Consider the following 27,414-nt stretch of genomic DNA (forward strand, 5'->3'; position numbering starts at 1 on the left):
CATTGGGCTGCCAGCAGGGATTTCTGCAATGCTTCTTCACTGCTTCTACAGCAGTGGTTCCTCCTCCAGGCTGGAATAGAGAAGTGCATGAAAAACCAGTGGCTCTTACCTGCCCCAGCCATCCACCTGGTTCTGAATCCATGGGCTCACAGGGCACACTCCAGCAACCTGCTGGCTCCACGTGCTCCCTGGACCCATTGTTAGATGTTACTGTATGTGAGACCATGCACCAACATCTCTGTTCCTGCCCAGATTCCTGAGCTGTGCCTGGAAAACCTCTTGGATTCATGCAAAACCTGGTGTGAGTAAAGCACAGAACCCATCCAGCAGTGCTTCCTGAAGCAATGCATGTCCTTAAGCATTTGCTTAGCTTTAACAAGACTTAAGCATGTGAAGCATGTGTTGAGATACTTACTTAGTTCCAACCTGCACATCTTGAAAAACACTATGATAAAATCAGAGTGGAAGGGGTGACAGGACTCCCTCTGCCCTCAGCAAAATAGATGTCATGCTCAATTGCAATGGGAGGAATCCCCTCTCCCTTGCTGTCACCTTTTCCTCTGGCACTGGCCATCCCTGCAGGAATATGCTCATTTAACCCTTCCACAGAAAATTTTGCAGAATGCTGCAATCAGAAAAGTTCCTTCATCAAGTCACTCCTCTGCAGGAGAGGAGTGAGTGGGCCTGGCGAGGAATGGAAGAGTCATAAGAGAGATGCATGAAAATGCTTTTTATGGAATGAATAATTTTTGTTCTGGAGGCGGCAGCGTCTTACTTAATTCTAATTTGGGGTTTTTTGGGGAGCGCGTGATCGACGCCCATCGAGGGGTGCAGGTTGCTGTTTCCAGCAGGCTGTCATTCCCCTGCTCCATTTGCCTGCCAGCTCTTATGCAGAGACTTCTCATAAGATGCTGATGGTATCTCTGGATGCCATTAACCCATTTGCCACAGCAGTCCCTGCAGCCTCTCCCGGGAGCCACGAGCACACGAGGGCCCATCCCATCCCTGCAGCTGTGGGGAGCCACTCTGGAGTTGTGCTGAGGCTCCTTTCTCTTGGCTGTGCCTTTGCTGCACTGCTGAGCAGGAGCCTTCCTGCCCTAAGTCCATATGTGGCTGTGCCTGGCCCCCCCAGCCCTGAGCTGGATGCTGTTCCATCACTCCAGGCTCACTCCAGCCAGCACAATGTGCTTTTCTTCACTTTGCACATGCTCATCCCTGGCTCCCCTCTGTCCCTGACATGGCTTCATCTCCCTGGGAAAGGACTGGCTCTTGCTGTACCTGGGCTGGGGCCCTGCACAGCATTGTGCCCAGACTCTGCTGGATCAGGAAAGGTGTTGCTGGCACTGAGGCTCTGTTTTATTCCATACTGGTAGTTCTACCCTTATAAAAAGGGCCATTAAGAGTTTTGTTTTGCTGCGCATAAACTTCAGCCAAATCCTTCCTCTTGCCCTGTCCCCTTAATGAAGAGTGTGTGTGTTAAATGCCGTGAGCCCAGCAGAGTCTCATTGCAAAGTAAACAGCAGAGTGGGACTTAGGCAGGTCTTTTGTTACTGCTGTACAGGGCTTATGTTAATAACAGCTGCAGAGATTGAACCCAATCCCTCATGAGCTTTCCAAGAGTCTGATTAATCTGTTTAACAATGGATCTGGGTTTTTGTTTTGATCTTTTCCATAGACGTTAAATTTTTGTCCCTTTCAGAGTAGCTGTGGAGCATGTAAGCACAGCAGTATTGTTTTCCTAATTGGCTTCAGGTTTATCTCTATTGTGTTTAAGGGCTTACAAGATGCACCCATCACCATGGCATCAAAATGCTTCCTATGCCAAAAACACTTGATAAAAACATAGACACTTGTGCACACACTTATTTTGGTCTGTTGGAAAGTGCAAAGACATTCTGATGGAGAATCAGGCATGCTTGTATTCTCCAAAGAGTCACCTTTGCAAATCATGCTTTTCTGCTCATGCTGGCTCTGGTCCATGTGCCATTGGAGAAAGATGTCTTTCCAATGAGCTTTGGGCCAGCCCCTGTACAAGCAGAATTTTGCAATTATATTGTTGATGGTTCATACTGGGTGATGGCACTGGTGCTGTACACAGATAGGGTTGGTGACAGACCCTGGCTCACTTATTGTCTAAAAATCAAGATACAGAAAATGGAGGAGAGAAGGGTGAGGAAGGAGGGGAAAGAGCACAAATTTTTAGCCAGACAAGTCTCCCCTGGGCAGACCACAAAAGCTCTGGCCTGCTTTGACTTTCTGAAAATTGCAGCAGCAGTATGGGGAAGCAGAACATTTAAAGTGAAGATGCAGATGTTGAAGGTAACAGGATTTAATGACTGCATGGCACAAAATACAAGAAATGTTCCACTATTTATAGCAGAAGCTTTTTCCTCTCTTGATTCTACCTCTTCTTGAATGCACTCAGTGTTTGCTTTTCATGTGTGAATGCTTGTAAAAATGGAGCTCCCTAAAGAGATCTGAAATGTTTATATGAGTTAATGACTTGAGAGAGCTCTGGTTGTTTAAAACAGAGTGGCAGTGAAGTTGCCTTGGCTGCAGTCACTGCCCCTCCATGGAGCAGATCCAGTGCCAGCAGTGGGATGGGATGGTGGTGGCTGCACACAGATCCATCCTTGGGGAGCTCTCTCATTATTGGCTTCACTAATGTGTTTATGGTGGGGTGGGAAGTCTGTAACCTCTCTGGGACTTGTGCAGGGTGAAACCCTTAGCTTGAAATGGGGGGACTTGTAATTGATGGTCTTTATAAAGTGTTTTACCCTGGGTGTTTTCCTGCTGCTTCTTTGCTTCCCTCTGAATTGAGTGGCCAGGAAAGAGCTGTGGCATTGTGTTGCTGGTTACCCTGGGGGCAGTCCTGCCTTGCCCATGGGCTGGATGCAGACAGCAGAGGGGAAGGGCTTGCAGAGGTGAGATTGTCCTTAGGCCTCTGTAGAGAACTCCCAGAGAAAGGGACTAAAGAAATCAGTAAGCTCCTTTCTACCTGCCTCTCTCTTCCCCCAAGGTACAGCTGTTTGCTCAGAGGATCTATCTGTCCTTGAATTCCCTTTTCACCAGTTCCAGAGGCATAAATTCAAAGGGCCATGGCACCATGCTGGCCTGCAATCCTCCAGCAGCCAGTGAGTGATGGCCAGGCGAGCTGGAGGAGGCCAGTGAAGCCTTGCTGCCCTGTCAGGTGCTTGGGAGAGTGGCTGGGCAGAGGCAGACACACGGAGCAGTTATCCCAGTAGGGAGCAGACAGATCTCATGATGCTACAAGCATAGCAGAAGAGGTGGGAATTTTATTTTGAAGGATGCCTTTAGCATGAGAGACAGGATGTGTTTGCATGAGTGTGAGGTGGGTTTGTGTTAGAGCTGCTGTGCACTCTTCCTGAAGGATGTTGGGTTTTCCTCTCTCCCAGAGACTTTGTTGGTGCATCCCCTTCCATGGCCATGGAGAGCAATGGAGGATGATGTGCTGGTGGGATTGCAGCTCTTCCCTTTATCCTGTGTGCACAGACGTCTGGGAAGGTGTGTGAGAGTGCATGTGCCATCTTGGGAGCAGCTGGGCTGTGGTCACAGCTGAGCTGTCAGTCTGAGGACCTCCATCCAAACCCTCTGGGGGTGAGTGTCAACCCACCACAGCTTCGGGGGTGCTTGCTGTAACAGTGCTGAAAACCAGCTTATCCTGTGTTAATCTTGTACCTGCACCTGCAGGCAGCTGTAAGGAGCCTTTGTGGAGATTTTCAGCCTTTTCATCTTTCTTCATCAGTGCTGGCAGCTGCTGCTTTGTGGTAACATCAAACTTCTTCTGGGCTGCTGCTTTAAGTCTCTTCATCCTCAGGCCAGCCTGTTGTGTGGGCTTTCTTCCATTCTGCTTCCAGAGGTGGGTCATCTTCCCTTTTAGCAGATTATTTTGTGGTGAACTTGAAGTTTTTGGAGGGAAGTGGGATGTAGAAAGGTGGTCAGGAGCCACGGGCAGACATGGTCTAATGTTTCAGGCAAGGAAGATCACTGCCACACCAGCACAGCAGCTGTGAAGCCAAGGCTGACTGTGTTTAGGGGATTAAGTCCTGTTGTTTGACCTCAGTTTGTGAGTTGTGGTCACTGCATTTAGAGCAAATGGATGAAAAGCTTTCCTCAGTGCCAAAGGGAATAATGAAGGCAGAGCAGCCCTGGCTCCATGGAGGAAGCAGGTGGATGGTGGCAACTGTTAATATATAGTCCAGCAGAGGCAAATTGCAAATTCACCCCCTGGTGAGACATCTCTGTTCTTTTACCCTTGTTTATATAAATGCAGATGCTCACAGGGCTGGCCATTCAGGTGAAAACCCTGGCAGTGTTCTCCTGTGAGTCTGTTGAAAGAGTCAGAAAACCTAAAGCTGTGGAAATGCAATATCAAGACACTGGTGTGATGTCAGAGGAATGGTGTGGAACAACTTAAATTAGTCCTTTGAAGTTATTCCAATTGCAAGTGTACGTTTTGTGCTGTGCTGATGGAACACAGAGAAAGGTTGTGCAGGGGCTGTAAGCCAGGCTGAACAGCCTCGTCGTTTTGGGGGGTGCCCAGGCTGTTTGCTGGGTGCATCACTGCTGCTGGGCTTGGGGCTGGGGTGTGAGGGGCCATCCAAGGACAGACCAGACCTCACTCATGTGCTCACCGGGATTTTAGGAAGAGGGCAGGGGAACATCAGCCACAGCTCACCTGTTGAATCTTAAGCTAGCATTTCAAAGGCATCAAGGTATCTCTTGGGGTCTGTTAAGAAGGATTCTTGGGGATTACATCTTGTCCCCAGCACAGTTCCCTGCCTGTGAATGTATCCCACAGGATGTTTCTGAAGATGAGCAAATTTGCTTTGTGAGGTGCTCATGTTCCTCCAGAATGGAGAGGTATTTAAGCCTCATTAGTGGTTTGACTTAATGCTTTTGCAGCTTAGTGTGAGAGCTTTTGGGAGAGTAACAGGAGGAGGTTGAAAGCATTTGGCTGCAGCCTGGCACAGCCTGCGGGGAGCCCTGCTGGCATCCTGCTGCCAGGAGCAGGGCAGGGTTTGCCTTTGCAGGGTGCTGAGCTGCACAAGGGCTGGTGCCAGTACAGCTTAACTCAAGTGTTGGCTGAGGCTGGAGGCATCTCCAGAGCTGACTTTCAGAGTGCTGTGTAACGCAGATTTGCCATGAGGTTTTGCTCTACAGGGTTTCCTGGCTGTGCTGTGTCTGTCATAGCAGGACAAGATAAGCTGCAATTACCCTGGTGTTGGAAACAAGAGCTTCTTCCTGGCCTTGGAGTGCTACTGCATTAATGTATAAAATGGATAAATGGTTGAGGTAATGAAATGACTTGGATATGGTCATGGATTGAATAAGATTTCCAGAGCCAATGTGCTTACTCATCAAATGACTCATGTCTTAGTCACTTTTAGAATAAGTGATTCTCTTTTGGGTGCTTCCAGAATGGGATGGGTGGAGATGAGCTGAAAATTCCACCCCTTCCTTTGATAATTTTTTTAATAGCATCCAGAACCTGATGGAATATTTCATCAGACAGAAAAGGAAACAGCTCTACCTTGTGAGTATGGTGCATCCCAGGAGATTTTCCTTAATTCCACAGCAATGTAAGACTTAAATTTTGCTCTTTGCTTCCTGGTCAGGCAGAGTGATCTCAGGCTTTAGATAAGACTTCTCAAGCTTTGTCCTCAGCTTACTCTGGTGAATCCCTTTTGTGGTTAGGTGCAAGTCTGAGCCTATTCTCAAACTCCTGTGCCACCAGCAGTGAGTAAAAACACCCTCAGATGGAAGCTGCCCCCTGAAACAGTCAACATTGCTATGCAAATAAACCCTTGTTCTCAACTTTTATTTATATGTAATTTTATTTTTTCTGTAACCAAAATATTGGATGAAACTGAGTTATGATTGTTAAGAAGCATGCACATGTGTAAGCAAGTGAATAGCATATCTGGGAGCCTAGGGAAAATCCTTTGTAATCCACTGAAAGCTTTACATAGCAAGTAAACCTATTGGATTTTTCTTCTTCTTTCTGATCTTTTGTCTCTCTGATCTCACAGTCGTCCTGCAACAAACATAGTGTAGGCAATTCCTGGTATAATTCCTGATTGATGTGGGTTCCTGGCGGAGCAGCTGAGCTCAGTGGCACAGTGTGATCTCTGCATCTCACTGTGGCTGGGCTGCAGCTGAGCTGCAGTCACACAGGGCGTGACCTGGGGCTTTGCTGCTGTCTTAGGCATAGGCTTTGCTAAGCTGGATGTGGCTAAACTCTTATCTCTGCTTCAAATGTTGAAAATGGGGCTGCACTGACTGCACGAGCCCAGTTTTGGTTTGTGTCAGGATAGATGATGTAGTGTTGTTATAGATCCACTCTTATGGAGGTGTGTTCATTGTAGGAAGAGTACAAAGGTGCATGAAATAGAGTTCAGGAATCAGAAATTTGGCATTCTCTCGCTGACCGTTGAGGTGGTGTCTGGGTGACCCTGAGAAGAGTGCCTCTTCCTAACTCCTCTGTGTAAATGTGGTTTTGGCCCTTGGTGAGTGGACACTGTCTGTAAAACACAGGTAGGTCGTGGCAGGTGACAGGCACTGTGAAAATGTATTAGGCAAGATTTTCAAAAACAGCTGAAGAATTGGATTTTATTGTTAAACAGAACTGGTGGAAGGAAAGCTAAAAATAGTTTTCCTATGGGTGTCTTTTGTCAGGTAATAGAGAATAATTCACAGGCTTGTAGGTTTTCAGTTTTCTATAGTTGCCTGTGCTAGATCTCCTGGGTCACAGGTGTGAAGGATTTCATCAGCAGTTCCTCTCAGATAGTTCAAGTCAAGAGGACTCTATCACTTCCTCAAGAAGTTTTCTAGTTTGCTTTGTCTCTTAATTGCAGAAGAAGGGTTTTATTGTGTTGTGGTTTAAAATGTTTTTTTTTTTTTAAATTTACCTAACTAATTTACCTATAGTTGCTAACCTCAAAGGCAAAAGAATGGTACTAATACATTATAATATTATGATAATAACAATAACAGTAGTAGTAATAGTATTAATGTCAGTGTTTTGCTGTTGTTACTGAACAAAAAGCCTTCCAGATGAGGATAGTTCAAAAGCTGCCTCCAAGGGAGTCACCTCTCCTCACTGGCCAGGCAGAGCCTTCTGAGTTGCAGTGTGTGCTGGTGAAAGGAAGGAAGATGGATGGAGGTAAACCCCTCCTAAGAGGATTAATGCAATGAGAGTTATTTCTGATAATGCCTTGACAAGAGCCCTGCTAGCCTAAGAAAATGGAAATGTGGAAGAAAATGTTGCTGGCCTCCTCTCCTCCTGGGAAAGGAGCCCTGGGATGGCTCCCACAGTGACTGGCCAGCTCTCTTTCAAACGCATGTGGAACACATTTACCCAGACACTCCTATGAGCATTTCCACATTTTTTAGGCTGAGATTTTCTCTGTTCATGCTTTGGCACGTGGGTGATCATCCCTTCTGATGTCCTGAGAGCACAGTTAAAGTTCAAGAATGTGTTAAAGTGTTTTGCTGGAGTGGAGCCAACATCTCCCTCACAGAGGTGAGCAGTGTCTTGGGAAACTCAGTGGCTGCATACAGACTAATTGTTCTGGGATGCAACCTGGAAGGTGCTGAGCACCCTGGCTGGCAGCCAGCAGGGCTTTTAAACACATGCTTTCCTTAGTTTTTTCACATTGTTACCAGTCTTGTTCTTTGATTTTTCTTCCCATAGCAACTGGAGAAGGATATCTGAGTAGCCAGAGCAGTGCAATTCATTTGCCAGCAACATCCTGACCTGTACCACAGGGATGTCTTCCAGGACATGGGATACAGCTGTTTGGATCAGGTATTGCTAGCAGTGCCCAAGTCAATTGGCTTCAGAGTTGTCCTTCTTTGCTCTCTTCCTGGGCTGGGGGCAGGCCAGGCTGTGGGAGCGATGCGCATTACATTTGTAAACCACATCCCATCCTTCCACATGTCTTTGCTTGCTATTAAACTGCACAGATCATACTTCCTTACCACCCTTTCCTCTTAGACAGTGTTTGCTTTTCCCCCAGCCTTGAAAATTTTAGTAGCAAACAGCCAAATTCAGGTTTTATTTGGAAGTGGTATCAGCTGCAGTGGAGCCCAGGGCAGGGAAGAGAGGAGCCCAACAATCCTGTGGAGGCTGGTGGCTTCTAACTCTTGTTTTCAAGGTTTTGGCTTTGCCTACTGTAAGCAGGAGGAAGGTGCTGCAGGGCAGGTGGGAGACTGTTGTGGTTTGAAAACAAAACCAGTGAGAGACTCCAAGTCAGAAATACAATTTATTAGGAAAGGGAGAAAAGAAAACAAAATACATGCAATAATTCAAAAGAAAAACCACAGACAGAGTCAGAATATAACCTAACACCCTGTTGGTCAGGTGTTGGTAGCAGTCCAATTGGAATTGTGGCTGCAGCCCTCCTGGAGGGGCAGATGTGGTTCTGTGGGAGCAGTGGTCCTGTAGAAGGGTGTAGTCTTCCCCTGAAGGTCCAGTGGAAAACCTCAGCTGTTCCTCTGGGAATCCAGCGGAAAAGGCTGAGTCTGGTGTCCCAAAAACTCAGATTATATCCAGGTAGGAATGTTTGGCTCCTCCCTCTGGGCGCAGCATCTCACAATGGGATGCTGTAACTTTTATCAGTCATGCAGGAACATTCAATAGCCCTTTATCAGCAGATGTCTCCCCTGAGAGAGGACTGGTTTGTGGAAGAGATAAAGAAAACTGCCCAGTTAACAGAAGACAACTGCCACACCTCCAACAGGTGGCAAATAGAATACACGCTGCCTTGCAACCTAGGACAGAGGCTGCCAGGAGCTTTGACTGTGCAGAGGGATGGCCCCGTGTGCCTGTGTCTGTTCTGTCCCTGCAGCTGGGGCAGCACCTCCCGCAGCTCCCTGAGGCATGCAAGGCAGGACTACACCCTGGCTTGTCAAAAACTGTCTGGACACCTCCTTGCCAGCAGATTTATGCCCTATTCTGCTCCTGCACCTGCTGACATGGTGACCAGAAGCTTGCCTTGCTCCTGTGGCTTTGCAGAAATGATGTGACTTTGCATCATTTGTAACGCTTGATAAAGAGCCCAGCTGGTCGAGTACAATGCACAGCACTTGTCCTGAGCCACAAGAGCAGGGGTGTTACTTTGGTGTCCCAGGACAGCCTGGAACCCCAGCCTGGGTTCAGCCCTTTCACTGGGGTGGAATTAGGGTGCCCTGGGGTGGCACTTTCATACTTGTGTGTTAACTAAAGCTGCACCTGGGAACTGTTGCTGGCCCTTTGGTGCTGTAAAGCCCTTTTCACTCTGACAAATGCTGAGTTGTCATCAGCCTGAATTTCAGGAATAGCATTGCAGTGACTCAAAAGAACAGCTTTCTCTCCAGCGGCCTTTGCCTGGATAATCTCCAGTCATTGACCTCGGGGCTTTGAAAGTGCATTTAGGCTTAAAGGGCTAAAGCTTAAGGCTTCAAAGGAAGTGGGAAGCCTGCTACCCTTTACATTTCCAAGTGTGGGTTGTGTGTGCACGACAAGGGTATTTGTTGTGGTGTACCTGGTTCTGACTCCTGTGGGATCTGTTCTTCATCCCCCAGAGCCCATTCCCTCTGTCCAGAGCTTCTCTGCTGCCTTTGATACTGTGCAGGTTATCTGAGGACATGTTTTCAAGTCCTGGGGTTTCTGAAGACGTGAGGATTATCAGAAGATGGAAATTATCCATGTGGAAATAGAACAGATACTTGGAGCTCTGAATTTGAAGTCCATTTGTCTTGTCGTACAGAGTTCACTGGTTCTGCCTTGCCCTGTGCAGTTCTGTGCTTTGCCCCTTGCCTGGGGCTATGCAGATTGGCAGAGCTGATGAAGCCCTTCAGCCCAGGGACATTTAGAGATGGGTGCTGGGATAATTTAATAATAATAATATAATTTAATAAAAAGGTTAAAACCCTTTGCAGAGATCACCTTGGATAGAAATCTCTACACGTGTTGGGAAGAAAAAAGCCTGCAGTGTTCTGTGCTTACACTTTTATTGCAGATTTGCAATCCTGGAACAGGTGGAAATTATTGTTTTTAAAATGCTGAAAAGACTTTTCACTGCAGCTGGCTTACAGAACTAAGCAACTTGATATATCCCCTGGAATACCTCCAGATCTCTCAAAGGCAGCTGAAAGCTTTCTCCTTATCTGGGAGGGAGATAAACCTCTAAGACCTGACATATATAAATGCTAACTTGTTCTGCCTGGTGGCTTGTTCAGCTCCTTGTGGATGCTTTTCCAACAATTGCTTAAACACTGCTGGTCTGTGCTGTGAGATCTAAGCCTGGCAAAGGTGTATGATGCTGAATTCTTTTGCTGTGTTGATCTGTATGTGTCCTTTCCCAGATCCCTCTGTGCTGCTCTTAAGCTGAATGAGCAGCATTGTTCTGCAGTGATTTGCTTTCTGTCATTGAATTCTTGTGTATTGAGCAGCAAGAGAAATTCTGTGAGCACCTGGAGAGCAGAGTTAGCCATGGCAGTCAGTAGAGAAGGTGCTAGTGGGTGCAGGGGAGGCAGGCTGAGGAGAGGCTGGTGAAATGAATAAACTGGGGAGGAGGGCAGAGATGTCCTGGGTGCCAATGTGCAGCTTGGGCTGAGACTCTGCTGCTAAAGCAGCAGCCTGTACAGCTCCAGGTGTGCGACTTCCCTCCTCCCTAATTTATTTAATTACTAGTGAATCTCATGGGCTCTGCTGTGGAAGCAGGATGCAGTCCCACAAGATCAGCTGTTGTGTGCACTTGGTTTCTGTTCCTCAGGGTGACAGATTGGTGTGTGTATGAGAGCTGGCTTGCCTGGCTGGCAGGCTCCCTGCTCCTCCAGAGCCTTTGCTGCAGGCTGGGCTTACCAGGCTTAAAAACCAGGCCTTAGACTAAAACCAGAGGGCAGGTGCCTTGTGCTGTGGCTGTTCACACAAAACTGTGCATGAGCTCATTGTTGTGAATTCTGCTCTCAGTTCTGTTTCTCTTCTATTCCCTTTTCTTTCCCTCTGTGCCACAGAGGTACTTTCCACAGGCTGCCTGCTGCTCCCCTGGTCCTGCTGTCCAGCAAAGTCACCCAAAGGCTCTGGTAGCTGCACTGGCTTAGAGGCAGGTTTGGTTTGAGTGCCTGGTTCTGCTCCCAAGGGATCAGTTGGTATTTGGCCATTGTGGAGTATTAGACTTAGCCCTTGCAGACTGAGAGGCTGTTCAGGTCCTCTTGATTTCTTCATTTTCAGTTTGTTTATCACAACAAACAGTGATACACGAGTCTGTATCATCTTCTGGGGCAATTTTGAGGTTCATTATGGATTGCAGCAGAAGATGGCTCAATAGAGACAAGTCTCTTTCCCTTAGAACAACTGAAAACATTCTTTTTCTTTAACCTGCCATTTACCTGGCTATGGTACAGGTGGTTGGAAAGTCATTATTGCAATCAAGGCCCTAAATATTAAACCCTCTCTGCTTCTGAGGCAGTTATTTTGCTCATTTATCAATAGGGACTGGCTACTGCCTTACTTGTAAGTGTTTTACAAATAATCTAAGTCTTTCAACTTTCATATAATCTGACAGTCTCAGTTATTTTTTGAAGCACCCCCTCACTGGCTGTTTAAATCCACCTCCAGCAAGCTGTGCTCCCTGCCACGGCTGCCTCCTCCCCTGGGAATCACTGCCTCTCAGCCCAGCAGGTGACAGCAAGCCATGGCACTTCTTCCTCCTCTTCCTCCTCCTCCTCTCCCCTGCTCATGTTCAGCCCCAGGAGCTGCTCCCTCCATGGCACAGGTCCTGCACTGACCCTCATGGGATCCCCCTGAGTGAGCTGCTGTTGTCTGTGCCCACCTCAAGCTGTAGCACCAAGTACTCTTACAGGTGCTGCTTTTCCATGGGATTTGTGGGCATCAGCTTTCCCTGTGCAGCATGCAGGTTGCATTTGGGGTATTTCTTGCACTCTTGATGGTGACTGGAAGAGGGGGTTGGGGTAGGCAGGCTCTGAGGTCTGAGTTGGTGTCAGCTGAGAGCAACTTTAGAAATGGGTTTTTGTTCTCCCCTCACACCTGAGTAGGGGTGCCCATGTTGTCCAGGCAGCGTGTGCATATTAACGTGCCAAAATCCTTCACACTGCCGTCCCTAGGGTCACTTGGAAGTGAGGCAAAGCACCCACTAAGGCTGGTGGTCACACAGCAGGACTGGACTTGGGCTCTCTGCCCACACCAACCTCCTCCATCCTCCCATCCCTCACTGCCACCGTGTCAGGAGCTGGGATCAGGCTGGCACAGTGGCCAGGGTCCGTCCCCCACAGGGCTTTTGTGTCCCTTGTCACAAGGCAAGTGGGATTTGGTATAATCTGAGCTCAGGTTGTCACCAGGGTCGGCGAGGAGCTGGGTGCTGGGATGTGCTGCTTTGTGGTCACTTGGGGCTGTTGCAGAGATGGTGAGTCACAGCACCTGGCATCACTGAAAGCAAAAACTGTGGGATATGTGGGCTGAGTGCCTCTCATTGCCTGTTCCTTGTGCTTTCCCAGCTGTAATTTGCAAAATAAAAGCAGCTCTGATGCTCATACACTGATAAACAGCTTTAAGAGATTAAAGCAGAAGTGAATGTAGTCTAGCAGCAGGACTGATGGCCACAAATCTTGCTGAACCTCTACTATGGAGCACAATAAAACGCAGCAGCCAAACCTGTCTTACCAAAGTCATTTGTAGCCAGGGCTTGAGTACAAAGGAGCACAACTCCTCTTCAGTTCTTTGGTGTTGTCCCCACCAAAGACATGGTTAAAATGTGCCAGCAGAGCTGCACTCAGATAATGCACTGGCAGGGCTCCTGTTTCACCTGCATTATCTGGAGTGTTTAATGTTACTATCACTCTCACTTAGATAGATTTGGCATTCCTCAGTGTTTTCTTGTTACAGAAATTTCCTTAAGTAGAAACTTTTTTCTTCAGAGTAATTTTTGGTTGATTATTGCTTATATATGCAATTAGTGTAATTGCATCTGATTATGCAAATGTATTTAACCATATAATTAGAACACGGAGGGATGAAATATAATGCAGTTGTGAAATCTTTTGTAAAACTTTCCAGGCTTAGGACTGTGCACAAGGTGATTGTTATCTCTTGAATTGTAGGTTGGTAGACTGGAGATCTTGGTTCAGCATCCTGGCTAGTTTCAAAACTTATTTTAAATATGGTATTAATTGCTCTTAAAGGTGGTTACACAGCCTTCATGGTGTGTAGCTTCTGTTTTTTACATGATAATATCAGGAGATCACTGCTGAGCTCAGCCTGTGTCTCACATGTGCATCTACACTTTACATCTAGGGTCATGAAAACCTCAGTCCTTTATCAGATCAAAACCCCAGATTCTGCCTTCAGATGGGGCCTCTCGAGGAGTAGAGAGGAGAGCAGGACAAGCACAGAGTTGTGCACCTTGGATTGCTTGTTGTCTGTAGCTCAGGGGCAGAACTGACCCCACAATCCCTTTGGAAGGCACCCTTGAACAGGACTGAGGAGGAGGAGGTAGAATACTGCATTTTCCAGACTGTGGTCTGGAGATGTTTGTTGTCATTTAAGAAGTCTGGCAGGAGCAGGGGTCTGAACTTGCTTTTCAGACTTCTCACACAGTGCTTGAATTGCAGAAGCTGCTGTTCTTTCTCATTCCCTGGTTGCTGTTAAAGCTGTGCAAGGAGCTTCACACAAGTCATCAAAGCACCTCGCTTCAGATCTGATTTTCAGCTGTGGCACAACAGCCAGGCTCACTGCCAAGAGCTGTGGAGAGAAGAGGGCCTGGATGATTACAGCGGGATTGAGTGATTTCTCAGCAAGATGTGCTTGTCTGTGCCCTGAAACAAGAGCCTGTGAGCCCTAGGACAAAGCAAACATATGGGGTGTGCAAAAAGCACCAACAGTATGTTCTAATTTATCATTTAGGTTGTGTTAATGTCTTCTGCTTCTAGTCAGAAATTAGTACCCAAAGTGATTACTGCCCCTTCCCAGGAAGGACACAGTCCAAATGAGCAGTGTACACCTGTCTTCATTATATCTGCAAAGACTGCAGGGATTTGCTTCTTTTCAGCTTCATAGAGATGCAGCTTCTTATTGTCCTTTGCCTCTTGGTTTGGGGTGCCTTTTGGCCAGCAATGTCTGAAACTGGTTTTCACAGATGCCGAGAAGCTCATTTGCTTCTCCAAGGCCTGATTCCTGGCAGCAGCAGTGTGAGTGGAGATGGGCAGGAGGCAATCTCACCCTCAGGTGCCCAGCTTGGTGTGCCAGGGGTGGGCAGAGCTGAAATGTATGCCAACATGCTCTGAATTTCATTACTGCAGGAGAAATGAACCCTCTGGCTGCTCTCCCACCATAGCAGTGAGACCCATAAATGGCTGGCGCGTTATAGCTGAAGTTCCATGTGTTGCAAACTGCTTGTGGGGTTTGTGGCAGCTCGGATGTTGCTCCAGTGCATGGCTGTGGGACCCAAGTTCCCCTCAAACTTCTCCAGACCAAAGGCATTGGAGTGGGCTTGGGGCAAGTGCCTCCCACATGTATAAACAGTTGATGGGATCAAAGTGGGGAGTGTGGAATTATCTCCCTCATACCAGGGCAGCAGTGCTCGGGGAAGTCCTGCAGAACTGGGAGCACAGGAGACACTCCAGGATGGAAATACTCCTAATCTGTGTTGCTTGATGTGAGGAGACAGCTTTGGCTCTGGAAGGGACTTGCTGACCTGGTATTTCTAAAATGTCACCCGAGGAGCTGTCCAGGACCTGGCAGCCCAGCCCAGGACATGCTGCTGCTCTCCTCACAGGCAGTTTCTGCTGCTCTTGACAGCAGTCAGAGCAGGTTCTTCACCGTGGCTGTGCTGCTAGGGGCAATGTCTGAAGAAAACACACAGGACAGGGCTGGGGGTGTGTTGTCCTGTTCTTTTGAGAGTTTTAAAGTTCTTCTAAAAGTCTCTCCAACTGTCACACTATGACACACAATAACTCACACACAGATGCTAGATGTAAAAGGGGAAAAGAAAAGAACCCAAAGAGCAATTTTATTTTCTGACTCTGTAATGTATACAATAGCAAAAGTGACAGTGGATTGGAGGGTGAAACTGCCACCTCTCCAACCACACTGGTCAAACCAACAGTTCATCAATTCTCTCCACCCACAAAGAAGAATGCAAAACAATCATTTTTTACCTGAACAGTGTGAAAAAATTCAGTAGAAATATGTAAACATCAGAAGGCATAAGAGACTTTTAGAAGAACTTTAAAACTCTCAAAAGAACAGGGTGATAGGTGTGCTGCCAGCTCTGCCCCCCAGAATCCTGGGGGTTCTCACCTGAGCTGATGGATGCTGATGATGGGGATGACAGTTTTAAGCTGCACCAAGGGAAACAGAGGTTGGATGTTAGGAAAAAGTTTTTTACAGAAAGGGTGATAAAGTTCTGGAATGGCCTCCCCGGGGTGGTGGTGCAGTCACCATCCCTGGGTGTGTTTAACAAAGCCTGGGTGTGGCACTGGCTGCCATGGTTCAGTTGAGGTGTTGGGGCTGGGTTGGACTCCATGATCTTGAAGGGTCTCTTCCAACCCAGGGATTCTGTGAATTCTGTGTGAATTCTGTGACATCCCCTCTGCAGGCAGCCAGTCCTGGAGCATGGATCATTGCACTGACTGGAGAACCTGGCCTGATCCCTGACCGTGCTGGTGGATTGTGAAGCACTGAGTGAAGCTGCTGTGATCTTTGGAGCTCTCGTGCCTGTGGGTCTCGTGTGGTCAGGAGTAGCTAAAGGATGTGCCTGCAGGGAGGGTCTCAGGGTGACATCCCTGATGGGGGATGCCAGCCATGAGCACTTGCAGCCTCTGACTGAGCAGCAGCAGAATCTGCCTGAACCCCTTCTGTGCAAATGTTCATTACAGTAATTATTCACTGGGATTCTTTTCCTGCAATGGCCTCAGCACAGGGCAGGTGTGTTCTCAGGGACACGAAGGAGAAGCAGCATCATTCCTCTTAAGCTGGAACTGCAACAAAGCCATAAAGTCAATGTTTTGTACAGTCTCTAGCAAATTTGGGAAATGAAACTGGGTTTGCTGAGGCTCAGGGCCTTTTAGCCTCCCCATCCTTCCTGATAGGAACATTTCTAGTTAGCCAAGAGGATGGAGCAGGCAGTAAACTACATTTACATTTTTTTATTTTTCAAACATGATTTGGAATACTTTATTAAGCAGCAAAATGAATTGCATCTGCTCATCTGCCACTCCCACATAAAATACAGAGAGGTTTTCTCCAGGATCATATTCCTTTCTAAAGGGTTTTTTGTACCATTCTCTGCTCAGTGCCAGTCTGGGAAACATATGCAGCCATTTGATAAATACATTGTGGAAATCATGGTTGAAGTGGCAATCTGCCTGCAGCAGAGGAATAGCTGCAGGGAAAAATGGTAAATAAGATATCTGTAAGTAAATTAATTTTGCTCATATAAGCTTGTTTGCAACTTTGGTTCCTGTCTGCAGCATTATCCTCTGCTCTACAGCAGGTGTTCAGTGTTGTGGGGGATCAGCAGGGACAGCAAAGCTCTGCAGGAGCTGGGAGATGGTGGTGGTTGAAGTTCTGTTTTGCTGGGATTTCCCATCACAGCAAGGTATGGTTGTGCCACAGCCTGAAAAACTGCAAATCCACCATTGATTTAGCCTTGCAGAAATTAATAGCTGCCTTTTGTGCTGAGTTTATGCACAAAGAGGCTGGGCTGCACGTAACTGATTTGCTTATTCAGAAATCTTTGCTTTCCAATACAGTTTTGGAGGATTTGTCAGTGAAAAGGAATCCTTCAAAACAGCAGAACTTGAAACAAAGCCCAGCTCTACAGATGAACAATTATTTTATTTAAAGTCTGCTTTTAGCAGCACTGTATTATTTGTTTCAGCAATGTATGGGTCTGTTTTTGTTTTGATGGGATGAACTGATTTATGGGGCTTATCTTCCGTTTATCTAGTTCAGTTGTCAGTTAGCTGAGGATTTATTTTGCTGTGGCTTAGAACTGAGCAAGTTTGCTTCAGCTTTTGAGGGGGAGACACCCTGGGTGCCTGGTCTGGGAGCTGAGGAGCTGCTCAGGTGACTGACACAAGCATCACTGTTTGCTGGGCTGCTCTTCCCAGTGCTCCTGGCCTTTTTTTCCTGCTGGTTGAGCAGCATGAGACTCCCAAGTGTTCAGTCCATGTGGGTGGTTTGTGGGCTTTCACACCCATCCACACAGCAACATGGGCAGATTCTTCCTTCCCCTTGCTCCCACAGAGGGGGAAAACCTCGTGGCAGGAGGAGGGAAGAAGGTGAAGGAGCTGCAGGCTTCAGCTGCAGATTCATTTTCCTCTTGGTGCTGCCTGGGGGTGAGGTGAGCTCTGACTGTCCAGGGGCTAAAGCTGCATCAAGGAAAGGTGGTTTGTTTCTCTGTAGGCAGAAGAAACTCCTTTCAGCACAGGGTGGCCTGGAGCTTTCCTCCTATCCTTTGGGCAAGTTGGGTTAAATGGTGGAAGCATTTTTGCTCCCTCCTTGCCTTCATTTAGAATGATTTCTGTGATGTACCAGCCTGCCAGGAGAGCTGCAGCCCAGCCCTGGCAGGGGCTAACGACAGCAGGGATGTGGCTGGTGCAGAGCAGCCCTGGGGAGCCCTGATCCACAGGCAGGGCTGGAGGCTGACTGTGCCTCCCTGGGGCTGAGGAGAAGACCTTCCCCCAGAGCCAAGCACGCAGGCATCTCCCACGTGTGTCAGTGGGAAATGTGCTGCTCCGCGGGCTCTGCAGAGCAGGGACAGCCTCTGCAGAGGAACTGGGGTGACTGCAGGCTCGCAGTAGCCCTGACCTGATGCTTCTTGCTTAGCTCAAGCTCTCCAGACTCCCCAAAGGCATTTTGCAGACAGCAAATCCTTGGTGGGCTCCCCACAAATGGGTTTTGCAGGGTCACTGCTGGCTTGCTGGTTTGCAGCCTGGGTTTGGGGCTTTGGAGAGCAGGGAGAGGGCAGAGGGGAGGCTCGTGCTGCTTCCCCCTGGGTTTGTGGGACCACGTGCAGTGTGTGCTGGGCTGAACCCCACTGAACCCCTCCCTCACTGCTGAGAGCCACCCCCAGTGCCTGCACCCTGCCTCCAAAGGGGATTTGTGCTTTGGGATTGATGTGTTTGAATATAGTTTTAATAGAGGCTTTTAAAGCTGATCTCACCATTTCATTACTGTTTTGAGTGAGTGACACTTCTGTCAATTAGTTTCAGGCAAGACTGCAGAAAAGACAGGAGGGGGGAAAGGAGGTGAACAGTGGGATGTGGAGAGGAGCATCTTCAATTTGGATATTCCCTTTCTGTGACACTGAGCCCAGCTTGTCTCCCTGTGACTGGCACATGACCTAGGGTGAAGCCTCCAGTCAAGATCTTAATCTGGTTTTCTCCTTGGTATAAAAGGTTGCTTGAGCTTGGCTGCCAAGGGGGGCTCAGGAGGCCATCCCTGTACAGCAGAGTTCACTCTGGTGTGTTTAACTGAGCATTGCTGGGCAGCTTTGAGGCCAGCTCAACCTGTGCTCCTTGACAAGAGTTGTGAGTGTTCCCAGGCTGATGCTGGATGGGGCTCACCCCCAGCCTGTCCTCATGTAAATGAAATGTAGCTGCAAGGGTCACCTGGCTTGCAGGGGTTTTGTGCACAACCTGCTTTGAATACAGAGAACCACAGGTTGCAATATTTCAGTGTTAAGCCTGCTCTGGAATTCACTGGATGCAGGCTAGGATGCTGTGAGTGAAGTACTCCTCCACTATCCCCCAAAGCTGGGCACAGGGATGAAATGATGCAGTGCTGCATCTTCAGAGGTGATTAAATGTTGACAGCCATGTGCTGCAGAGGATCATTTCCTGCTCTGCACTGTGCTGGGAAGACTGAAATCTGTTTTAAATTGAGACTGAAATTAGCATCCAGGAAACAGCGATTTTATGCAGCAGTTTTAGCTTTGTATTGCACTTTTGTGTTCTGTAGGTCTTCTCCTGAGGAAAAGCTGGTTCCCACCACACTTTAATAATTAAGTATTGTTGATTTACAAATCACTATAGCCTTTATACAGCAAGATTAACATGTGTTTGCACACAGACTGCAACTGTGTAGGGCCAGGGACAACCCTGGAACTGGATTTGCTTTTAAATTCTGCTTTTGCTGACCATGTTGCACATGGCAGTGTGGAAGTCACCAAGCTTGGCTGTTCTGTGACACTCTCTAAGGCCCTACAGGGCAGCAGAGAGACTACTGGGGAGCCCTAAATGCCTGTGGAGTTGTTGTTGTGCCTGTTGGGTTTCAGTACATGCCAGAAGCTCTTGTATCCTATAAATAAGAACTCAAGAGGTTGGAAGTTTGACCCTTGGCCCTCAGCTGTTGGGATGCTTCTCCCACTGTTGTAAGCTCTGGTTGGCTGTAGGTCTGGCTACAGAAGGAGAAGTTCTCTTTAGCTGTGTCTCTTTTATCTGTTGCACATCAGATAAAATCTCATTTTTATCTCTTTGCTGTCTAGCTCAATGCCTGGGTTTGCCTTTTAATCTGAGTGTTTGTACCTTGTTTACAGCCTGCCAGTGTTTTGCCTCCACTTTCTTGCATGCTGGAAGAAGCCAGAAATGTCTGGTTATGTTTGTGTTGAGTGAACATTTCTATTCAGTTTACCTCTGTTTGTGATTCCTCTCAGGTATTTCATGGAGCCTTTGAGCACTAACATCACTGCTCTCTGTGTGACCATTTGAGAGCAAACAAGCTGGACACAGCCATGGGGGACTCTCCAGCAAATGTCGTGGATGGAGGCATGGACACACAGACTGAACTGGTGGAGAGGGTGGCAGCCATAGATGTGTCTGTTGTCCCAGACAGAAGGGACCAAAATGGTGAAGACAACCCTGAAGAAAATGACACAGTCTTTTCTGATAACATAAAGGACATCCAAAGAAATGGAGTCAGCAGTGATGTGGCAATCAATGAATTTCTGCCTTCCCAACAGTCAGAAGATGCTCACTTGAGGCATGTTCCCAAGAGACCTCTAACCAGACCTGGTCTATCAAGTAGGAAGTTGTCCCTTCAGGAAAGATCATCAGGAGGTTATTTGGCTTCTAGCAACACTCCAGGTTGTGGTCCTTATGCCACAGGGCCATCCCCACGTATAATCAGGAGACCAACAATAGAGTCCAATCGGGTCTCCATATCAGACTCTGAGGTAGGCATGTTCTCCCCTACAGCTGAGGTGTTGAGGTAAGGTAAGTCTTTCTCAGGTGCTAACGGGAGCATCAGTCTTCTGGAGTAGTAGATCTGAAAGCACTGCTATTTCAAAGTGGGGGGAGAAAAGATCCCTGGAACCGGGGAGGATGTAGCTTGGAACTGGAGAGCTCTGCTGGCCCTGACATTTGGCTCCTTTGGCCCTCACCTGCCTGGGATAGTCTTGCTAAGGGACCATGACCCCTGTGTCATGGTAGCATGCAGGAAGTCTTTCAGGGTCTTCAGAGAAAGGGCTGTGGCCAAATGACTTTGCTCTTGTGTCCCTGCTGTAGGATTTCCCTTTGGGAATTCACCAGTCACAGCAGCTTTGCTGATGGTATTTTATGGATGTAAACTCCTGGAGATTATGTATCTACTATTGTGTTTTGCCATAATTGAAGGCATGATTTAATTTTATAAAGAGCTTAAATGCCTGGCTCCTGTCAGGGTTTTCTTTTCTCTTTAAAGCATTTCTAACAGCAGTGATAAGGGAAGGCTGTGACCCTGCTCTCCTTCAAAGGGGTGTCTGGGTGGCTGTGGTTGTTCTGCAGCTGCTCTCCTGGTCCCAGACCTGCACTGGAGGGGCTGTGACATGCTGTCTGTGGTCGAATGTCTTGATGGAAGTGGGTGATGGTTGCAATTCCCAGTGCTGGATGTGCTGTGGTGGGGAGCAGAGGGGTGTTCAGACCACACTGCCCAGTGTCATGACCTAGATGCCTGCAGCAACACAGGGACCCAAACCACTGGAGTTTAGACTTCTGCCAGTGTGGGTCCAAGGAACCTGGAGCTAAACATCTGTGTGGCTTGGTGTTTCCCTTTTGAGAAGTGGGTGTTTTCTCCTTGCACATCTGAGAGGATGGTGGGGCACTCCAAATCAGCTGTCCTCTGGGGAGTTGTGCAAGCCACATCAGCTGTGGGACGAGTGGTGCATCCCCTGCTGATAAGAGGATACATGCAGATTGTGCACTGCAGAGACTGCAGCTTCTTTGACAGCAGCCATATGCTTTAATAAGGGAGGCAGGGAGGGAAAGGAGCCAGTTCTTGGAAGCAGGACGTGACTTGAGTGCCAGCTCTCCCATCCTGCAGTGCTGCGACTGTGCCAGGAGTGAGGCTTTTCTGAAATCTTTCAACATAACTGCAGTCAAGTGTGACTGGCACATTCCCATCTGCAAGCAAATTCAAAATACTCCATCCTCTTCCACAGCATCTGCATCCTGGGGAGCTAGGGTTACTGCCTGGGGGTGGGGTGGGCAGTGTTTGAAATGCAGATGTGGAGCCCTTGTGTCCCTGCTCCTGCAGCAGCTCTTTACACAGTGCTGCCTTTTTCATGGTCACTTGGATATCACTGAGAGAGCTCTGCTGTGGTGCAGCCCAGCTGTGCAACAGAACTGTGCCTGTTGGAAACCATCACTCATATTAATGGGGAATGGCTGTGGGAAGAGTGGGAAGGGAACCTGGGTGAGCTGGGAACATTCTGGGGTGGGTGCTTGCCCTCACAGAGGTGCTCTCAGGATCTGTGCTGCTCCTTCCCACCTTATAGGGATGGCATCTGTACCCCATAAAGAACAGAAGGAAAATGCATGTTTGGATGCAGGGTAAAATTTGAGTCTGGGCACTGAATGGTGAGCAGTGTGTGACAGCCAGGTGAGTGTGCAGCCTGCACACAGCCCTGCTCCAATGTCCAGGGTCACCACTGCTTCTGCCAAGTGGCTGTTAAGGGGTTGTTGTGTTGGTGGCTGTGAGAGGCACTGCCAGTCCCAATCCCAGCTGTGCAGCTGAGAGAGATGGCAGGGAACTGTGACAGAACCAGAGAGCAGGTCTTCTGTTCTCTGTCAGGGATTCTAAAAGTTACCAGGGTCTCCATGTTGAGGCTTTTGGTCCTGTTGGGGATGAAATCAGCCCGTAATGAGGAATACAATCATGGTGCTGCTGGGTGTCTGGTGGTCACTCTGATATGCAGACCCTCAGTGAGCAGCAGGACTGGTGGGTCACTGGTCACAGGTCACCAGGCCCAGCATTGCCCTGAGCTGCCTGCAAATGGCTCCTTGTTCTAGGCAAGCTGCACATTTGTATTCCAGTGCCTCTCACCTGCTTAAAGCTGTTTGGGAGTTGGTTCTTTCCCCTTGCTTTGGGTTTCTGGCATCCTCAGTCAGTGCCTTTCCGCAGCAGAACATCCACTGTTCCAGCTCATGGCCACTGCCCAGGTCAGTTAGAGACTGCAGAGCTGGAGATGAAGTCCAGGAGCACTCAGGTTTATCAGTACCCACGTGCAGGCACTGTCTGTCAGGAGCAGGGATGGGTGGCACAGCTGCATGTCACAATTTCCTGTTGTGCTGATAGCCATCTCATCTGAGTCTGCTTCCCTCTCCAGCAGGATGGCAGCTCAGTGCCTGCCTGTCATTGATGCTATATCCTGAACTGATCTGGAGAAATAATGGAGAGATGTGCTATGCAGAGACAGAGTGTGGGGACACAGCAGAGCTGAATGCTCTGCTTTCAGTGATGAACTATGGAAGAACATTGTGTTCTCTTAGAGATACACTACTGAGCTTTTTAATGCTGGTTTAATATTTGTTCACAGGCTGGGAGGAAAACTTCTGTTCAGGGATCAAGAGGTACAAGACTGAAGCTGAGGGAGGATTTATCAAGTGGCAGCAGCAGGCAGTGAATTGGGGCTGTCCTGTCTCTGGGACCATTCCACAGACACCTGAGCACTGCTTTTGGATTTGTTATTTAGGCAGCTGGTAGCTCCTGGGCTGGCAGGGCTGCAGCAGGGCTGGGGCTGGTTGCCTTGTACAAATGCTATTCCAAGAGACACCAATTAGCCAACTGCCCTTGGACAAAGAGTTGGCAGCTGCTGGTGTCCTGCAGCCACTGCTGACAAGTCTGGGTCTCCAGTTTTAGTTCTGCAAGAGAAGTAACATGTTCTGTTCTCCCAACAGTGTTACTGTGTTCTGGCATTTCTCTATCAAAAAATGATCTGTAATTTTAAAAGCTCCCTGTTTGTTCCCCTCCTTTCTTAGATTATCCATGGAAGGTTCTCTCAGTGCTGCCTTCCCTGGCAGGAGTACCTGATGGAATTTCTGCTGCCTTGCTGCCTATCAGTGCTTTGCTCTGACAAGGGAATGCTTTGCCCTCAGCTGTGGCACAGACGTGATTAAGCTGAAGCTATTAAGGGTACATGAAGCTGCAGAGCTGAGGCACAAGCCCCAGAGTTTAGGCCCACTTTGCCTCTGTTGATGGGACATTCCTGGCTCCTGCTCTGTGCTGGCTGCAAGCCAAGAGGAGAGGATTTTCCAGAGACTGCTAAAAGCAGCTTCTGCTTTGCTGCCCAGATGATGCCCTGGTGTTTGTATGTACCAGGGAAAGACTCTCTGAAATCTTGTCCCTGTCTTGACTGACAGAGCTTGTCCCATCTATAACAGCAGGTCTTGGATCTGTGAAAGGGGAGAGGTGCTGCGTGTTGGAATGAGGCATTTGAAAGTGCAGTGGGTTGGGTTTGGTTTTTGTTTTTAATTCTGCTGTTTTAAAGCAACTTTTTAGTTAGCCAAGAAAATCTTACTTGAAGAGTGGCTAGGAGAAGAATAAAATATGTCTTTTTTTCAGGTTTTCTCCCCAGACCTGCCAGCACAGTTAATTGCTTTATACAGTCTCTTCTCCAGTCTCTTCCAGTTGAATTTCCTTTCCCTTTCACATATTCCCTTCTTCCCTCTGGACCCCAGATCCCCCTGCCCTGGTGTCTACGTTCTCTCCACCCTCTGGGGTCAGTAGGAGACTGTTCCAGGTGTCCCTGCAGTCATGGCAATCAGCTGCAGCTGTGTGTGCTCCAGCAGGAGTGGAGAGGATGAGTGGTGCCCGTGCCTGCTCCCTCCCTGGAGATGCTCCTGGCCTGCAGATGCAGGGAGGACAACGAGCTGACAAAGGGAATTTTCCTATGCTGGATTGTCCATGGCTTACTCCAGAGGCATGGAAAATTAATCACTTCTGTGTCCTTTCTTTCCTTGTTCTTTCTCATCTTTATCATAGCTCCCTGCTTGTTTGGCCAGCTGGTTTGAAGCAGCTGGTTCCAAGAGCTGAGAGGCAGTGCCTTGGTGCTCGGCTGAGCACCAGGTCTCACACTCCTCCAGGGCCTAGGACCTGCCTGGTTTTCTTCATAAAGTGATTTCCTTGCTGTGCACAAAGGTAAACTTCAGGTGGGGCCAGGGCAGAGGCAGGAGCTGAGCTCCTACTCAGCATGGGCTGAGAGCTTCCCCTTCCAACCCTACAAGTTCCCCAGATGAATCTCTTCTGGAGGCCTTACTGTGGTGTTCGGACCAGAGCTCTTGAAAAGATTAAAGATCCTTGGAAAACATTTCTTCAAAGAAGACTCCCTCACATTGCTAATTTCTTTTCCTTGGATGAATTAACCTTTAAAGTTGCATTTCCAACTTGTCTGAGGGTAAGGTTTGAGAGGAGGAGAAAGCCCAAAGCTGCAGCTGGAGGGGGGCTGGAAGGGTCTGCCTTGGTCCCACATGTCCCAGGCTCCTGCATCAGCTCTGGGGTCTCGGGTGGGTGAGCTCCAGTGCTGAGTTCTCTGCCCAGCCATGGCCAGGGCAGTGCAGCAGGGCTGGGCTTTCTTTTTGCCCTGCTTTTTGGATGTTGTTTCAAAATTTGTTTATTTTCTTACCACCACGAGGTCTGGGCTTCCTGTCCATCCTTCTCTGTCCCTGAACAACTTTGTAATTTGAATTAATTGCTGCCCATTTTCTGGCTTTTATTTTCATTTTTTGCCTGTTTTCAGAACTGCCTTCACTTCCCTTTCTAGGCAGGATGAGTTTAAGCCAGTGTTTCCTCATTTTTCTTCCATGCTTCTCTTTAAGGTGTATCTCTGAATTGCTGAAAATTCTTTTCATATTGGGGAATTTGGCTTTGTTTAAGGGACAAAATTCTCCATTATATATATATATGTATTCTCCATTTTATGTATGTAGGTAGTCTGTTTTCAGAAAGGCCTGATTTTGGAAATCAGCTCTGGTTCTCCTTTCCCATCCATGCATCTCCCCTGGGGCAGCAAAGGCTCAATTCTCAGTTTCTCAGGATTTCTGTCACCCAGTGGTGGCCACAGTGGATTTCTGGAACTGGGACTGGGCTACATTGTGCTTTATGATTTTTGAACAATTTTTGTTTTCTGTGGCATTGATTTCCCCCTCCCTTTCTCTCTTGACTAATACCTTGGACTTGTTAACACAGAGGGCATCTTGTTTTTTAAGGTGAAACAATTATTGCACACTTGGACTGGCTCAGTCTAATTTGGTGACAGCTTTTCATTAAAGGATCTCATTAAGGTTCTGCTCTGTTTGTATTTATCAGCAGTTGCAAATACATCAGGGTGATGAAATCAAGAGAATTGTACAATGTTATCTTAAAGAAACACTTGGCCCAGAGATAGGTGTTTTTCTCTGATAAAGGAATAGGACAATTATCCCACTTCCTGTGGGAGAAGCAAAAAACAGAACAACCCTTCCAGCCTGCAGCAACACGCGTCAGGAGTCGCTTCAGCACTGAATTATGGTCTTTTCAGCAAGAGGAAAAAACATGGAGAGCACCTATAATGTGGTTTCATTTCTGCTGTGTTCAGCTCAAGTGCTGGAAGCACTGCAGAAGCTGAAGTGATGGTGCTTCCCACCAGGAATTACCTTTGTGGAGAGCACTGGGGGTGTGGGCCAGGTGGTGACAGTGTGTGAGCTCACATCTGGTCATTGCCTTGCCCTTGGAGCTTTCTGGGTGTTCCCTCCCAGTGTTTATCCCCCCCTTTCAAAAACCTGTCCCCAAAAATGGGGCTTCTGGTGTCACAAGGTCCATCTAGCAGCAGCGAAGCACCAGGGAGATGTTTCAGATGATCAGTCTGGTGGGGGATAAGAATGGTGATATCTGGCCAGAGGTAAGAGGGGTGGTGGAAGGTCAGAGTCAAAGGAATTGGTGCCTTGGACACAGGGATAAGGCACAGTTCCCCCTCCTGCTTTGTGGGGATGGATGGATGGATGGATGGGGGATGGATGGATGGATGGATGGATGGATGGATGATGGATGGATGGATGGACGGACGGACGGACGGACGGATGGATGGATGGATGGATGGATGAGGGATGGATGGATGAGGGAGGGATGGATGGATGGATGGATGGACGGACGGACTGCATCCCCCACAAAGGGCTCTGCTCCTTCTGGAGAGAGGGAAAAGATGCCACCATGGCTTCCTTGGCAGTCTGTGAGCAAGAAGCAGCAGCTCTTGGTGCTTTAGAGATGCCACCTTGGCTTGAAAGAAGATTTTGAGTACAGAGCAAAGAGTTGATGGCTGTGTGTGAAAGGCTGTCTCTTCTCCTGTAAGTGATCCCTGCTCAGGGAGGAGGCTTCCTAGCAAGACCTGGTTTGAAGAGCAGGAGATTTGAGGTGGTTGGAGGCTTTCTTGGAGGAATGGTCACTTTTCCTGCCTGTCCCAGCTGCTCCAGTGGGTGTTTCACCCTCTGCAGCACTGCAGTTTTCACAGGAGCAGGCGAGGGCTGCAAAGCTGAGCACAGAGGAACCAGGACAGGAGACATCATCAGAAAAGTGTTCCTGCTGCATTTGTGAAAGTCACCACGATGCAAAGCACAGCCTCACACTGGGGAGTGAATCTGCTGGCACAGGGTTTGCAGGGGAATTTGTCCTCCTCGTGTCCATACCCTGGGTTCCTGCATGCTGCCCCCTCCTTTGGGGAAGGACATCCTTACAGGCCCCTCATGCCTTGCATCTTGGCTTTTGCTGGGTCATGCTTTCTCCTCTCTTGGTGCTCCTAGTTCTGATGGATTGTTTTTTACCTTGGTTTTTACCTCCTAGTCCTGATGGATTGGTTTTTACCTTTGGAAAGATATGTGCTTTGCTAGCAGCAGAGTTAATACACTTCTATGGCCCCATTACTCACAGTTGGCTGCTCTTGCCTGTCAGGGAGGTAGAAAAAACTTCCTTCCCTGGCAACAAGATCAAGATTTAAACCATCCCTTGTATTCCTGACAAGCCATGGCTTGTAGGCTTTAAGAGTCATCAGTCCCCCATTCCTTTTATTGTGATGATCTCTTGATTTAGGAGCATTAGGAATGTTTTCTGGTTGGTGATGGAGAAGAGTCAAAATTATCATCTCCCACACCCATGCTGGGCCC

At 48.1% G+C, this 27,414-nt stretch overlaps 1 protein-coding gene across 8 annotated transcripts in view; it reads left to right on the forward strand.

Moving 5' to 3' along the window:
- The window catches only part of CAMKK1 (calcium/calmodulin dependent protein kinase kinase 1), a 90,632-nt gene that overhangs the window by 19,741 nt on the left and 43,477 nt on the right, over positions 1-27,414 (forward strand). For 6 of the 8 annotated variants that reach the window (XM_068210219.1, XM_068210224.1, XM_068210225.1 and 3 more), the window contains exon 2: positions 19,683-20,201. In XM_068210219.1, the coding sequence (XP_068066320.1) occupies positions 19,761-20,201 (441 nt within the window). In that variant the 5' untranslated portion in view covers positions 19,683-19,760. Of the gene's footprint in view, positions 1-7,717; positions 7,832-16,311; positions 16,437-19,682; positions 20,202-27,414 lie in introns of those variants that run through there. The other 2 variants (XM_068210221.1, XM_068210222.1) reach the window with 2 other exon arrangements.

Source organism: Anomalospiza imberbis, chromosome 20 (genome assembly GCF_031753505.1).
Source record: "Anomalospiza imberbis isolate Cuckoo-Finch-1a 21T00152 chromosome 20, ASM3175350v1, whole genome shotgun sequence".
Lineage (NCBI taxonomy): Eukaryota > Metazoa > Chordata > Aves > Passeriformes > Viduidae > Anomalospiza > Anomalospiza imberbis.